Source organism: Sinocyclocheilus grahami, unplaced genomic scaffold (genome assembly GCF_001515645.1).
Source record: "Sinocyclocheilus grahami isolate Dianchi unplaced genomic scaffold, SAMN03320097.WGS_v1.1 scaffold130.1, whole genome shotgun sequence".
Taxonomy (NCBI): Eukaryota; Metazoa; Chordata; class Actinopteri; order Cypriniformes; family Cyprinidae; genus Sinocyclocheilus; species Sinocyclocheilus grahami.
The window spans coordinates 1,132,782-1,148,577 of NW_015505309.1; the positions used below are offsets into that span (position 1 = coordinate 1,132,782).

The following is a 15,796-nucleotide window of genomic DNA, read 5'->3' on the forward strand; positions in this document are numbered from 1 at the left end:
AATGAAACCAGTGAGCTGCCTACTGCAAAAGACTACTTCAGAGACCTGTACCACCGTGTGGATGTCATCTTCTGTGACAAGACCATTCACAATGACCCAGGCTTTGTTGTGACACTGTCAAACCGAATGAACTACTTCCAGGTTAGTTTTTTCAAAGTAGATCAGAATGATGATCTACTGCCAGAAACCGGAAACATGAAAAATCATCTCATCATAATTCATTTATTTTCAGGTGGCAAAGACTGTTGCGCAGAGGTTAAATACTGACCCCATGCTCCTGCAGTTCTTCAAGTCACAGGGGTACGTCTTTTAATTTTCAGTTTGGTGTGACTTCTTTCCCCTATGTTTTCATCCATAAACGTACTCTTTTTATTCTTCCTCTCAGGTACAGAGACGGCCCTGGTAACCCACTCAGGCACAACTATGAAGGCACTCTCAGAGACCTGCTGCAGTTTTTCAAGCCCCGGCAGCCTAAGAAGCTCTACTACCAGCAGGTGAGAGAGGTCTTATCTTCCATTTGGCGCTCCTCTAAGGGAATATGAGATCATCTAAGCCGTTACGTTCCGGGCATGTGATTTATTCATGGTTTTGCCTCCCCACAGCTCAAGATGAAGATCACAGACTTTGAGAACAGGAGGAGTTTCAAAGCTATTTGGCTCAACAGTATGTTTCGAGAGGAGGTGAGAAAAAAATCCTGCAATGATTCTACATCGAATATCCCAGCATGCCAGCCAGCCCTACTCATTTGCATAATGTACGTTTCCACAATGTTCTGCACACTTATCAGTGTGAATATTTTCTCTCCCTCACGTTAGGAGATCACACTATACCCTGACAAGCATGGCTGTGTTCGGGACCTTCTGGAGGAATGTAAAAAGGCAGTGGAGCTCTCTGACAAAGGCTCAGAGAAGCTAAGGTCTGTCTGTTCTCAATTCAGTGCACTTTTCATTAATCAGGGATTTCTATATTCCAAGTCTATATTGTTATTCAGTGTCTGCTCTGAGAGGTCTTTAAGGGACTTTCCATGAGTGCGGTCAAAATTGGACATGAAACTCCTCTAAGGGTTTCGTACGTTTTTTTTTTGTGTTTTCGTTTTGTTTTTCACTCCATGTTCCATTAATTTTGTGATATTTAAATCATTTAAAATCCTGGTTAGTGTTGGAATTTTCTAGTAATATGTTTCTAGTTTAAAAGTGAATTGGATTTTGGTAAAACATGTTTTTGAAAAGTGTTTTATGCTCACCAAGGCTGTATTTTAGTCAAAAATACAGTAAAACTGTATTGTGTGAAATAATAATAATTTAAAATGTTTTGTTTTTTTTCTGTGATGGAAAAGTCTTCACATGTCGCATGTCCTTCAGAAATCAGTTTAATATTCTGATTTGGTGCTCAAGAAACATTTCTAATTACCAAATGTTGAATGTTCTTTGAATAGAAGGTTCAAAGAACAGTGTTTATATTAAACTGGCACCTCTGCTTTTTTTTTTTCCTCTTTCTTTTTTTACTATAAGGACAGAGGCATTGTGATAGTTACATTTATAGTTAATCTGACATTTCTAAAAGTTCTCACAAACATGGGGTTTGTGTGACATTTTGTGTGACATAATGCTTTTAATATTATGTATTGTTTTTGACATGTTGGATGAGAAAAGATAACAGACTGTCGATTCTGATATAACAGCCAATCATGCATTAATAAGTCATTGACGCTGCTACAAATTATTATATGAGTCACTGACCATTATTCTGACCCCTTTCACTGGTCACTGCTAATATTAACTTTTGTCTTTTTTGCCCTCTCTGTAGGCTGTTAGAAATTAAGGGTTTCGTACGTTTTTTTGTTTTCGTTTTGTTTTTCACTCCATGTTCCACTAATTTTGTGATATTTAAATCATTTAAAATCCTGGTTAGTGTTGGAATTTTCTAGTAATATGTTTCTAGTTTAAAAGTGAATTGGATTTTGGTAAAACATGTTTTTGAAAAGTGTTTTATGCTCACCAAGGCTGTATTTTAGTCAAAATTACAGTAAAACTGTATTGTGTGAAATAATAATAATTTTAAATGTTTTGTATTTTAATGTTTTTTTTTTTTCTGTGATGGAAAAGTCTTCACATGTCGCATGTCCTTCAGAAATCAGTTTAATATTCTGATTTGGTGCTCAAGAAACATTTCTAATTACCAAATGTTGAATGTTCTTTGAATAGAAGGTTCAAAGAACAGTGTTTATATTAAACTGGCACCTCTGCTTTTTTTTTGTCATTTGTTCGGTTTGTATGTGTCGTGTCCGTTTTTAATGCATGCATTTATTGTGGCAGGGGGAACCCTTCAGAGAAGTGATGAAGAGAATTCAGAGCATGCTTGACATTCAGGAGAAGGAGTTTGAGAAGGTAAGAGAAGCTTTACAAATGTGTCCGATGTAATCACAATGTATCAGTGAATTTTCTCCAACCTGGAAATATTTTGCACATTAACCCTTAAATGCATACCTTTGGTCACTATTGTCCCAAGGTATGTTATGTTTTATGTTTTACTGCGTGACTATTGACTTTCTCATGTCTCGATGTAATTCATCTTGATTCCACAATGTGGCATTGTCTTATAATCAATGGTGGGAAAGCATCAATCATAATACTACCTTGTACTTAAAGCAAAAATAAACAAGTAACATCCTCGAGACTTGACATGGCTTAATGATTTCCTGCTCGGCAAGTGCATAATCAAATACTATTGTCGCTTGATGGTGGATCTAAGACATTGATCTTAACATTGGTTGAAAAAAACGATTTTGAGTTATGTAGGATGTCCTTTAAGTTGCATAGGATGCGCTCGCATGATTTTAAACTTCTGAAACTTGTATGTTACAGAAATTGTTTATATCCATACATGCATGATAAAATAACTTTATGAAAATATTGTAATTTATATTGTTATGACTCAAATGATTTTGTGGAAATAGTACAGTACTGGAAGACCAGAGGTTAATAAAAAAAAAAAAAACTCAAACAGTCAGAATAATAAAATTTCACCATATAAAAATGAGGTTGCTACAATTTTGACATGTTACTGATTTTGATAATGAACATAAATCTACATCTGCATCCTAACTTAAGCTACTATTAAATGTGTATTTCTAAGAGACAAAATTTTTTTTTTTTATTAATATTATCAGGCAACACAAACCTGTTTCTTGATTTGAAACAATATTACTCATTAGAACGAATTAGAATTTTTTTTTTTTCTATTAAGATATTTATTTGGTTAAGGAAAAATGACTGGAAAAGTGTAAAGAATTAAAAAATGTGAAGTGTTTGTCGTGTTCTGACCATAAAGAATAGTTTAAAACCATAACTAACTGTCTGTTTTTTACAGCTTTCACATTGGAGCAAAAAGCTGCCTTTAAACTTGAAAGAAATACAATTTTGACATTTATTGTGATCATTTTCGATATCAACTTATATGAAAAAACATTATGGTGATAATTTTTTTGGCCATATCGCCCAGCCCCTCTCTTGGGGCATTTGGAGATCCATCAGTGTTAAATATACCTTCTGGATACTAAAGAACTGAATATGTACTAATGATTTTATATACTGTGTGTGTAAAATCATTAGTCAATAGTTAGAGCGGTCAGTGTGTGTTTTTTTTGTTTGTTTTTAATTCAGACGATATTTTAAATTAACATTGTTCCGTAGTCCAGATTAAGACTTAAATTTAGTTCCACCCAGATTACCATTCCTAAAATAAAAATACAGTTGACATGAAAACCAGATTAAACCTGTTTCATTTTCTTTTAGTTCAAGTTTGCAATCGTGATGATGGGCCGGCATCAGTACATCAATGAGGAAGACTACGAGGTGAATCTGAAAGACTTTGAGCCACAGCCAGGTATGTTACACTCCTTTGACCTATGACATCTCGATCAGTAGACACTGCGTTTATGTTTGTGCCAACTTTACTATGTTCTGTCCTTTCTCAGGGAACATGTCGCACCCGAGGCCTTGGTTAGGGCTCGACCATTTCAACAAAGCTCCAAAGAGAGGTCGCTACACGTATCTGGAAAAAGCGATCAAGATTCACAACTGACAAGCCCCCGCTCTAACCGACCATACTAAAGACTTTAACCAAACCTCTTGTGTGCACCACTTTTAACACCTGCTGTCTGGGTACACAGGCACCATGTATGAAGTCTTCAGCGAATGGAGTGACTGCTGATGCTCCTGTTTTCCTTTTTGAGGCTGTTCGATTTGGCTTCTCTAACTATTGAATGCCTATTTGTCTGGAAGAATGAATTGGATTTTAACAAGAAAGGGGGAACAGTATGTCCTAGACTTTTGTTTTGATTTAGATTTTTTTTTTTGTTGTTGCTTTTGTTTTTGTTTTTTCTTTTTAAGTTCATTTTAAAAAAAAATATAAAAAAATTGTTACGGCAAGAAAGCTGCTGCATTGTGAGGCGGAGGCGATGGAAAGAGGGGTTTTGTCATTTGCAGAAGATTGAAAGGATTCCTCCATCCTTCAACAAAAAAAATTCACCGCAAATGGCTGAGGCTTTTGCTAGTTGCCCTGACATGGTTGTCTATTTTCTGGTCCCTTAGTGCAACTAGTCAATTTTCATGTTTACACCATTCTTCTTTCTCACTTAGTTTGGTTGGAGAAATTCAGTTTGTCTTCTCTGGAAATCCTGTATAATAAAGTAAAGAGCCACAGCATCCGTTTTAAAATAAATAAAAATGAAATAAATTGTCTGTTCTTCATCTTGCACGTTGGCACTTAATATCCAAGGTTTTACGTTTCTCAGCGCTGTTAAATGTAATCTTTGGTTGGAGTTCGAGTTGCATATCCCTTTGTTTTTTGTTTTTTATCCCTTTTTTTTTCTCTCCCCGTAAAGTTTTGTTTTCCCCGTTTGTTAGCTCCTGTCACTGGCTGTGGGATTATTCTGATGGTAAGGGAGGGGTCGCTTTGCTGACGGCTCCAGATTCATTGTACTGTTTGTTGGCACGAGGCTACAGACGTATAGAAGACTGGTTTGGGACTTAGAGAAACCAGCATTAATGAACCAATACCATTGTTTGTTTTTTTTCTTTAAGCACAGAAGGAATGCTCCCTAGTGCATAGTTGGCTTTGTAAAAACAATTAAAATTGTATATTTAAAGAATGAACATGTAAAATTAAAAACACCGATTTGTTGGGTACAGATCAGTTCAGATGTTCATATTCATTGTGTAGTTTTATTTTGGATCCTGGCAGTTTTATTTGGTCATTATTTTTTTCCCTTAACTAATTGCAACAGTTTGTCTCGTTTAAGTGCAGTACAAAGAAGACCTGCAGATCACATCTATCTTTTTGATTTCTTTTTCTCTTCAGTCTAATTCCTCTGTGTAGCAGCAGTGTACGACAACTCTTCCTGTATATTGCCTTTTTGCTGGAAAATGTATGTTGAATAAAATTTTCTATAAAAGCTACCACCGTGGCCCTTGAAGAATTGTGACCAAACACTGTACAGATTGTAATGCTGTGCTTGTGTCATGTAATATGAAGATTTCAGTGTGTATAAACAACATGCAGAGTTCTCATTAAGATATTGCACATACACGTTTCAGTTTTATTGTTATGACAGTTCCATTTAGATGCACATATGACATATTTGACATTATTCTAAAAATTCAGACTACTTACAGAAGTAAAAAAGAATGCTAGTCAGCTTTGGCAGTATGGTAATTCAAAAAATGAGTTTTGAAAGTATGATTTCCATTATTTTAATTAAGAGATCTTGTTGGTTCTAAAATAAGTGTTCTCAACCTTTTTGACTCCAAAGCCTCCCAGTGCCCACAGCAATATTCAACGACCCCATGACTTTTTCCCAGTTTTTTGTAGTATATACTAGAGGATTTTAAAAATATATATTTTTTTACATGCAGGTTGTACCCAATAAAATATTAGATCTTGACATAACTACAAAAATGTATTTTTTATTTTATTTTAAATATTCATTTACATGACTTTTTAAGTTCTAGAAATCATACTTTCAAATGAAGACACCTCGTATGTCCTGGCTTTTCTACACTGTTTTTAAAAATAAAATTTCCAAATAGGTGTACGGCGATGCGGTGGAAGAGCCGATTTTGGTTCCCCAAAAAATCTTTCATTTTAACACTTTCATTTTCTCATTTGAATAATCTAAAGAACATTTTTCCACTATAAAGAACCTTTTGTCCAACTGGAAAGTTTCCATGGATGTTAAAGGTCCTGGTGAAACCAGTTGATGCCAAAATTACTGATATTTACATTGTGATGTAAAAATCAAATTTTTGGTTCCACAAACTCCTCAACCCTCTGAAGCCTTAACCCTGAGTCCTTTATAGATATACAATCAGAATGAGTATATTCATATTCATTTGAGAGTGTAATAATAAAGACTAAGCCAGATGAACATCAAAAGGTTCTGAGTTACAAAGATTGCAAAGCATTAGTTTATACAAGCAAGTTTGTACTAGATGACATCTGTGTTGGCCCGAAAGTGTCCTCCAGTAGTTTAAGGTGCCATACAAATCCATGAATGGTGTTAAAATTGGGGAAGGGGTAGGATAAAGGTTAGCAGCATCGCTTCCTTTCAATGTGCAGGATCTTATTGCATTTCGGGCATGTGTGATAGACGTCTTTGAAAAACTTCATGAAGAACGGAATCAGACAACAGCACAAAATTAACCTGGAAAAGAGGAAGACAGTTTGGCTTTGATCATGCGCACAAGATTTAATATTTGTAGCTGCAAATTCAAATGGACTCTCACCCGCACAGGATGAAGAGTAAGCACATCAACCAGGCGTAAACTCCCACTTTGTAGGTGACATTGGTTAAGACCTGCTGTTGGCAGGTTGTGCAGGTGGCCATTCCTGGATTGCGACCCAGCTCATATGATTCGTAGCTGACGAATTTGTTTTTGGCTTCCGTTGACTGAACTACAGGAGAAGAACGTGTTTTTTTTTGTCTCTGATTTTTGTTTACCATTATACAAGTTTTCATCCAATAATGTGTTATCTACAATCTACAATGACAATCAAGACTTCCTGTCTACAACGACCCTCTAGTGTTGTACTATCTATCTTATATTTAGTACAACACTAGAGGGTCGTTGTAGACAGGAAGCCTTGATTGTCACAAAAGTTTCACAAGTAGCCTAATTTGTACATTTGTTTGTTCCACCGGCACGGAATGAAGAATGTAAAGGTAAATACGACTTTTTATCTCATAATTCTGACTTAGTTTCTCACAATTCCAAATTGACATCTCGCAAATCTTACTTTTTTTCTCAAAATTGTCAGTTGTCTCAGACAGATCCAATTCCTTTCGCAAGATTAGGCGCCCCTTTAAAGCGATTTAAACCAAGAATTCTGAGGGGGGGGGGAGTCAAAATTGCGAGATGCAAACTCAGAATTCAGAGAAAAAAAGTTAGAATTATGAGATGTAAACACAGAAATCTGGGGGGTGATTGCGAGACATAAACGTACAAGATAAACTCAGAACTGTGCACTTAAAAAAAACAATAAGTACACTCTAAAAAATGCTGGGTTGTTTCAACCCAACTTTGGGTCAAATATGGACTAACCGAACGTTTGGGTTAAACATTTCATGTAAAAATTTAACCCAACGGTTGGGTTAGTCCATATTTGACCCAAAGTTGGGTTGAAACAACCCAGCATTTTTTTTAGAGTGTAGATTTACTTAATTTTTATTTTGCAAATTTTTGCACACATAAATTTTAAGTAAAATTTAAGTTTTGAATTAAGTAAAATCTACTTAACTACGTTAGGTAAACTTGGCAAAGGAAATAAGTACATTTAACATGGCCAGTTAGAGTTTGATGAGTCATTTCTACTTAATTATTTTGTTAAATATGCTACACTCCAGTACATTTCCCTCAGTAACAGTTTATAAAATGTTCTCAAACAATGTAGCACTAGAAAACAACCATGCTATTGAAGCATGTGGTACACTTGCAAACATATAAGTAAGCAAGTATGCAGCTTGTTATCCTTTGAAGATAATATGTCCACTCAATATAATTATTGCCCAAATGAACACAGAGACCTCAATACTGGTACACCATACACAACGACGGAAACAATCAGCGGATAGTGTTTGAGTATAAATGGGTCATTTTGAGTAGACAATTAACTCCAGATATCACAAAACAGTAAGTTACTAAACCTAACGACAAAATCAACCATAAAACAGTATAAATGCAACTCGAACACAGTGAAAATGTTAACCTTTTTAATTACTCATGCCCCAGTGCATGACGGGATCATAACTTTGATATTTACTTAAAGAATCCTTGTAAACATAACAAACAATTCCAAGTAAAATATGCTTATAATCTCAAACTTTAATTTCTACAAGCTTAAATTGAGTAGTAATATGGAATTTACTTAATTTTTTTAATTCTTGCCTGAACTAAATGATTTAATGTAGAAATTACATTTGTTTTTATGTAGTATTTACTTCACCACAAAATAATTTTTATCAGCGTGGGAAATAAAGTCTGAATTGTGTTATAAACTTGCAATTCTAAGAACGAAAGTCAGATTTGATGTAAATATATGGTTTTTATTCTTTGTATTAGTATTATTTTATTCCATGACAGAAACAGGCTTCCATAAACCCTGCACATTTTAGTTTGATTTAAATGTTGCATAAAAGCAATATAATGATAGTAATCATACAATAGGCCTTTAGTTAGTGTAGCCTATGACTCATTAATTGTAATCATCATTTCTAAGTCGCTTTGGATGAATAAATGTAAATTATATTTAATTTACCCTTTGATAAATTGCTTTCTTATTATATATTACAACAATACCATAATCTGTTTGTGAACAAGGACAGTTACTGAACAATGCATAACATGTATGAACATTATTTTTTTTAAACTTATATGGTCTTCTGATTTGAAACAAATCAACCTTTAAATCATAATAAATAACCTTAATCAGCAGTTGCTGAACATTTGCCGTTCAGAGTTCTAATTAAATTCAACAAACAATTCAAAATAAAAACCATAAAAGTAATATAAACAGCAGTGCCAAACTGTTTAAACTGTCCAAACTGTCCAAAAGCGCTCCAAAACTCCAGACAGTCCAGTTAGCAAAGTTCAGTGCACAGCGAGCTTTCTTACCTGTCTTGTTGAGGCTGTCGCTGATGGTTAGACTGAAACCAGTTTCTATGGCTTTTACAAGCTTTTCATAGTCTCTCGACTACTCCACCACACCTACTAATACATTAACATATTCTGTCACCTTTTATGAATGCTGTTATGACAGAAACAGGAAGAAGGCTATATTCTTTCCACATTTGTCACTGAAAACGTCTCTGAATAACCAGTTTTGCTGATAGCAGTCAATGGCGGCTTATGTGAATATAAACATACTACTTCTCGACCGAAAATGAATGAAAAATCAGCAAATCAGTGTATTGTGGTAGCAGGTGTTTTTTCTTCCACTTTTCACACCTGGCATTTCCACCTTAAAGACTTTTCTGCTATAATGTGAAGTTGGCCAGAAAACATGGGAGCCTAATCAGAACTAAACTGAAGTTGTGTGACTCATTTACTCTAGTATTTTGTTCAGATTGATTTTTACTGTCTTTGGCATTCCAGAGCCTTGACTTATGTATTCAATTAATAATAGCTTCAAAACTTCAAAATTCTAAATTAACCAAGGTGCTAGGATGGGCTCCAACATCCCCCTTATCCTATACAGGCAGTTTTGTGGGTGAATGGATGGAAAGAATGAAGGATGGATGGATATTAGATGTGTAAAAGCCATTTGACAGCTGTTAGTGAAACTTTTGATTTTAATTCTATTGTATCGCATAGTACATATTCCCCTAGTATATTTGAATGTTGATACAGTAATGTTAGTGTCATTGTGGCCCCCTGTGAAGATTTAAATCTGGTGTCTCTTGAGAACATAATCTTATAATCTTACAATAAGATTCAACATATCTTTACAGAGTCTATTAATCTAGGTGATGTTTTCTTATACATACACTAATACAAGTTGTATGAATTAGCATTAGTTGTATTATAAACAAGCACAAATGAACAATGACCAATGGTATATTTATAAATTACCATAGATTATTAAATGCTAGTTTGTTAATTGCATTAATTAATGTTAACAATTTGAAGCTTATCGTTGCCCATATTTTTAATAGAAGATGTGTGATCACTGTCAATGGGAATTTTTGTCGCGTGATTATAAAACATGTGAAAATCATCAACATATGTCTTCATTGTGAATTATGAGAGGTGTTAAAAGGGCCTCAGACCACAAACAGATCATGTTAAACATCATGTTACGGTGGTCTGAAAAATGTGAAAAGTCCTTTCTTGAAACTAACTAGATATTGTTAGCTAGCAAGGATGTTTCACATTTTTCAGACTCTACCTTTTTTAAAGTTTAAAATGTCGGTCTAATCTGAGGTCGAATCTTTGTAACAGGTTGCATGCCATCATCACATCAGCAAATAAACTTACTTGCACACAGATTTTGTTAGTGATACACTTCCCCACAAGGGCTAATGGCAAAGAACTAGGTAAGATGAATGAGTGAGGGGTACATGAGCTGCTGGGGAGGTTTTGACTTCATGCGCTGTCCAGGTGTGGCAAGGGAGGGAAAGAGTGCATGCTGCTGATATCATGAGAGTGGGCTCGGCTTCTCAGCTGCGTCTCTTTGTGTGACACTCCTTTGACTGTGGTTTAGCTCGTCCGGCAGCATTCCACCTGCTGTCACCAAACATTTTCTGTTCCACATTTAATGAAAAGCTTGCAAACTTTCTGCTGATGATGTACTGAAAAATAATTATAGGGAGATGTCTGGTTTCTCGGGCCTGTAATATTTAGACTTCTGCCCATTTCCTATGGATGTGCATTGGAAGAGTGTGACCTATGGTTATCTGCATGTCATCATGTAACTAAACTTGTTTTAAAGATCTGCAATATATACACTACCAAGATTTATTTTAAAGAAATTCACATTTTTATGCAGCAATAATGCAATACATTGATCAAAAGCAACAGTAAAGACATTCATAATGTTATAATTTCAAACACATTATGTTCTTTTAAACTTTATATTTATCAAAGAATCCTGAAAAGAAGTAGCATTGTTTACATAAAAATATTAAGCAGCGCGACTGTTTTCAATATTTATAATAATAAGAAATGTATATTGAGCACTAAATCACTATATCAGAATAATTTCTGAAGCATAAATGTATAAAATGTATGATGTATAAAAGCACAAGTGTGAATATACAGGTAAATTTTCTATTAAATTTTTAATATTACAGCAAGTTGCTTTATTGCTTAGCAACTATAAGCAACCTCTAGTCAGAATAATGAACTATATCACTTTGCGGACAGTGAATTCTTATTATTGTTCATAAAAATTTGACTTATTATTGAACATTTGTGTCTCTATTGCTGTTGATGTAGGTTTATGAAAGCAAAAATCTATGTAATAAAAGAGACTTCCTCACTCGGCTGATTGCTATATTTTGCAGAAGCAAGACAAGACAGCATGCAATAGCCCTCCAAACTGGATTTTCAAGGTGTTCAGTGCTTTATAAAGATATATTAATAAACTAGAGTGGATAAAGTCAAGTAAATACAGTGGAAACACAAAAAGTTGGCATCTGTCGGTCACTTCCTTACTGAACAGAGTCACAGGAGATCTTTTGAAGTGCTTGAGAAAGTCATCATGCATCAAGATGTGGTCCTGCAGAGTGTGGTTGTAAAACTAAAAAACAGTTCTAATAGAAAGCCAAGAAGAAGAAGAGATCAGTCTGTGCAGTTTCCATAAAGCATGGAATGAGAGCCAGGGTATTTACAAATTACATTCCAACAAGAGAGGTCCACCAAGAAGACCTGCACTCTAAGAAAAGTCTGTAAAAAATAGGGCCCAGTGTTTTCCCCGTATTTTGAATTATGCATTGCATTGTGTTGTGTTTTAGGGTTAAAGGAAGTGTCTGTAAATTTGGAAAATTACCAGTACCTTTTCCAATTTTCTGCAGATGTTTTTCTTATAGTGTGGTGAGGAGGACACTGATGCCTGGAAAGCATGGTGGTAGATCTTTTGGGGTCTAAGTGTGTACAGTTGTAATGGAATTTGTTCAAAAAGGATGCAGAGATAATGCAGGGAATATAAGAATGTCTTAAAATCAATTTGATTTAAGGATTAAGAATGAAAAGTTAATTGTACCAAAGATAATTATTTTAGATTTTAGATTTATTTTGTAGATTCAGTTATTATACTATATTCTCATATACTTACAGTGCAACAGTCTGCTTTTTTAAATAAATAAAAAATATTTTAAAATAAAAAATACATTATATATATACAGTGGTGTGAAAAAGTGTTGGCCCCCTTCCTGATTTCTTATTTTTTTGCACGTTTGTCACACTTTAATATTTCAGATCATCAAACTAATTTAAATATTAGTAAAAGATAACACAAGTGAATACAACATGCAGTTTTTAAATGAACGTTTTTATTATTAAGGGAAAACAAAATCCAAAACTACATGGCCCTGTGTGAAAAAGTGTTATACACACACACACAGTGAGAGAAAGATATGCCGTGGTTTTATAGTAAAATTCTAAATACAGTAAAATACTGACAGTATTTTACAGTGCAAACCAAAACTGCTTGTGAGCAAAACCACAGAAATATCTTGAAATTAGCTAGCTTAACCTAACTTCATCATATCAGTTTATGACACACTATTTTTACTCGGGGACAGACAGATGCATGCATTGTTCTCATATCAACTTTGCCTCAGTTACGCCCCTATGTTTTCTGTTCCCATCTTTAACAAAAACACAACAACAGATCAACCACTTTCAAATACCATCAACAAAGAGTAGACATGTTCACTTTAAACCACACTTTAAAGAGACAACAGTTCTTGCCAATGTGTGTTATACAGCCAGTGAGCTTTTTGTTTCAAGATATTTTGGTTGTGTATGTTACATGAGTATCAGGCCTTCCACATTGCATTACATGTGTTTCATCCTGAACAAATTTTTCTTTAGCCATTATTCAATCATTTATTTGATTTACTTTATTTATTAACTAAATTTGTAATTTATCTGCACTGAAATGACTTTAATGGTAATATGTGAAATGATGACCACCATGATCCGCTTCAAATTTAGTGCCAAAGAAATCACAGCTCAGAATCCAGTTCGGATGAGTAATTCTCTCAGGTTGTTGTGGGCGTTGGCCGCACAAAGAACGCATCATCAAATTCTGAAAAATGATCCATGATGATTGCACATCTGAGTGCAATTTGCCAGTTGCTCAGCAACTTTACACCCTCTTGACTGTAGGGAGAGCTGAACATTTGGCTCAAACTTCAGGTTTCAGATGTGCTTGCTTTCATCATTTAAATTTGTCAGCCATGTAAAATTTCATCATATTTATGCCTTTGAAATATGGATGTTTTTATGTTGTATTGTTATAGATAATGTTGTCTGTGCTGTTTTTTCACATTTTGTACTCACAGATTATATATTATAGCTATACAGACAGATTTATTGTGTACAGCATAAAATGTAATGATTGAAAATTGAGATATGACAAGTTGAGAGTCCAAATCATATTTTTAAAAACTATTTTACAAATATTTATGATCGCCTGTCCATCCATGTTTTTGCGTATGTGTGTGTTTGCTTGGAGATTTCTGTTTGGGGTCTGTGAAATCCATTTAGTCATGTTTTAATTTCCCTATTGGCCACTGTAGCAAATAAAAAGGAAATCTTATTCAGAGCATCCAAGGATAGGAGGTGTACACCTACACAAACTCTTTTAGGTTGGAATTTTTCAAAAATATTAGATCAAGTTATTTAAACGCCTGTAAAGGACGTGAAGCGACCATGACCAGAAAGGCCAGCAGAAGTGTTTTTTTCCTGGTCATAATCTTCCTGCTAATGCCTGTGACCTGGACACGGAGAGGAGCACCGACTGAGACATATAAACCCTTAAACCAAAGACTGAGGAGGCTGGATCAGCAGGTTTGTTATGTATAAACATACTGTCTTTAAAAATATCATATTGCATGTATCTGTAACACGATTCCTCCAATCCTAGTTCAAAAGATTTCAACAGATGACCTTCACCCATCTTAAGAGCATTGCTGAAAACTGCAACATTTCAAATAACATAGACTCGCGATTCCAAGTTTTGAGTCGGCAGTTTGAGAGGATGTCCAGAGAGCTCCGTGCATTCAAGGAAACGACAGATCACAGCCTGAATTCCCTCAAATCCTGGACTAAGAGTCTACAGAAAAAGACCAAGAGGCTTGAGTCGAGCCTAGCAAACATGACGAGAGCTCTGAGGGAAAACAACCATCTCAACCTTAGACAAATCCAAAAGCAGAGAACAGGGTTGTCCAACTTGTCCCACAAGACCCAGAAACTGCAAAGTCACATTGGCTCTTTGGAATCCTTTAAGAATCAGGTTCAACATGGAATGCGGGACCTTCAGGCCTCTCTCAAAAGGCATCAGACCCAGATAATGAAGTTGGAGAGTCAGATGCAAGGGTTGTTCAAGATCATTCCAACTTCCAAGGAAGGAGGATTAGATCCTCTCAATTCTATCAAGAAGCAACAAGGTGTGGTCCTGAGGCATGTCCAGCCTAAACCGAAGTCTGAAGAATACAGAATGAGAGATCGATTGCGTTCTGGGCCCACCGAACAACCACAGACAAGCAAAATAAGAGACAGACAATAGCAGCTCTGGCAGAGCACCGTACAACCAACAGTTCAGGCTGAAGAGAAACCTTTTCTGCTTCCACTTCGACACAAAATCCCACATATTCAAACCCCAAAGGAAGAAGCCAGAAGTAAGTATTTAGAGAACTCTAGTGGTTTTGTGTCTGAAAATGAAATCGAAATGCATTTGTATCCACAGTTTAGACTGAAAACCTTAATGTCACTGTTTACCAAATGTAATTTTCAGTCATTCAAAAACTATTTACTCAGAATCTCCAAGAATCCAAACAGGCAAGCATATAGACCTTAATCAGATTAGACGCCATATTGAATTTAATGTGGATGAAAACAAGGCTGCTTTACAATGGTAGGCACTGTACACAAAAGTCATGTAATTTGTCACAGCTTTCAAAATAATTTTTTAAAACTTTGTCTACCATTTTTTAGAAAGACGTTTTGTCAGCTGGACAATCAGTATATTGTTAAATAACAATGCAATCGATTGAACACACTGCACTTCTATCCCTCACAGGCTTGTTTCCATTCCTATTAAAAATTCAATATGGCGCTACCCTGAAATATATGGTCTGTGACACGTTTTCATTTGACAATTTTGATACTTTTGCCTATAACGGTCAGATCTGAAACAAGTACGATGACAAAGGTAGACAGAATATTTTCTTTTTTACTTTATGCCAAAATGTAAAGTGTCTAATTATTTTGTCTCTCATCCTCAAAGTTTGCAATGTGGGTTTGATGCTTCTGTTCCCATCTGCTTCCGCTGAAAATTATGTCACCTTCCAGAGGAGTTTCCGAACAGGGATACATGAACTCTCTATCTGCACTTGGCTAAAAGTAGATGCCAAGTATTTTGGAACAATTCTTTCTTACGCCACAGAGAACAATGACAATATGCTTGTTCTCTATGGCCGGAATTCTGGCATACTGGGCGTTATGGATTTTGTGATTGGAGATCCAGTGTATCGTGAATTATCTTTACAAAATATCCTGGATGGCCACTGGCA

General features: G+C 35.2%; 3 protein-coding genes across 4 annotated transcripts in view; 2 read left to right on the plus strand and 1 right to left on the minus strand.

The window, feature by feature from the left end:
- The window catches only part of usp7 (ubiquitin specific peptidase 7 (herpes virus-associated)), a 25,668-nt gene extending 19,780 nt beyond the window's left edge, over positions 1-5,888 (plus strand). The window contains exons 21-28 of the mRNA XM_016279461.1: positions 1-141; positions 233-300; positions 386-494; positions 603-680; positions 816-1,013; positions 2,316-2,387; positions 3,795-3,885; positions 3,977-5,888. Of these exons, the coding sequence (XP_016134947.1) occupies positions 1-141; positions 233-300; positions 386-494; positions 603-680; positions 816-1,013; positions 2,316-2,387; positions 3,795-3,885; positions 3,977-4,083 (864 nt within the window). The 3' untranslated portion in view covers positions 4,084-5,888. The remainder of the gene's footprint in view (positions 142-232; positions 301-385; positions 495-602; positions 681-815; positions 1,014-2,315; positions 2,388-3,794; positions 3,886-3,976) is intronic.
- A 289-nt stretch (positions 5,889-6,177) lies between these two features.
- On the minus strand, positions 6,178-7,546 carry LOC107590583 (lipopolysaccharide-induced tumor necrosis factor-alpha factor homolog). 2 transcript variants are annotated; one of them, XM_016279429.1, is made up of 3 exons: positions 7,255-7,546; positions 6,786-6,954; positions 6,178-6,703 (listed from the first exon to the last, which is right to left on the minus strand). In XM_016279429.1, exons 1-3 carry the CDS (start codon positions 7,280-7,282, stop codon positions 6,589-6,591), a joined length of 312 nt encoding a protein of 103 aa, XP_016134915.1. In that variant the 5' UTR covers positions 7,283-7,546; the 3' UTR covers positions 6,178-6,588. The 2 variants fall into 2 exon arrangements, with proteins under 2 accessions (XP_016134915.1, XP_016134914.1); XM_016279428.1 differs by lacking the exon at positions 7,255-7,546 and having other exon boundaries at positions 6,786-7,197.
- Positions 7,547-13,185: 5,639 nt separating this feature from the next.
- Positions 13,186-15,796, plus strand: part of LOC107590602 (pentraxin-4-like) — a 4,757-nt gene continuing 2,146 nt past the window's right edge. The window contains 4 exon segments of the mRNA XM_016279462.1: positions 13,186-13,265; positions 13,895-14,072; positions 14,149-14,902; positions 15,511-15,793. Of these exon segments, the coding sequence (XP_016134948.1) occupies positions 13,186-13,265; positions 13,895-14,072; positions 14,149-14,902; positions 15,511-15,793 (1,295 nt within the window).

Bases quoted from the DNA above. Each gene is read 5' to 3' on its own strand.
- LOC107590583 (XM_016279428.1), bottom strand. From the start codon at position 7,018: ATGAAAACTTGTATAATGGTAAACAAAAATCAGAGACAAAAAAAAACA. The intron at 6,704-6,785 runs GTGAGAGTCCAT...CCTCTTTTCCAG, and splicing joins TTACTCTTCATCCTGTGCGG to GTTAATTTTGTGCTGTTGTC.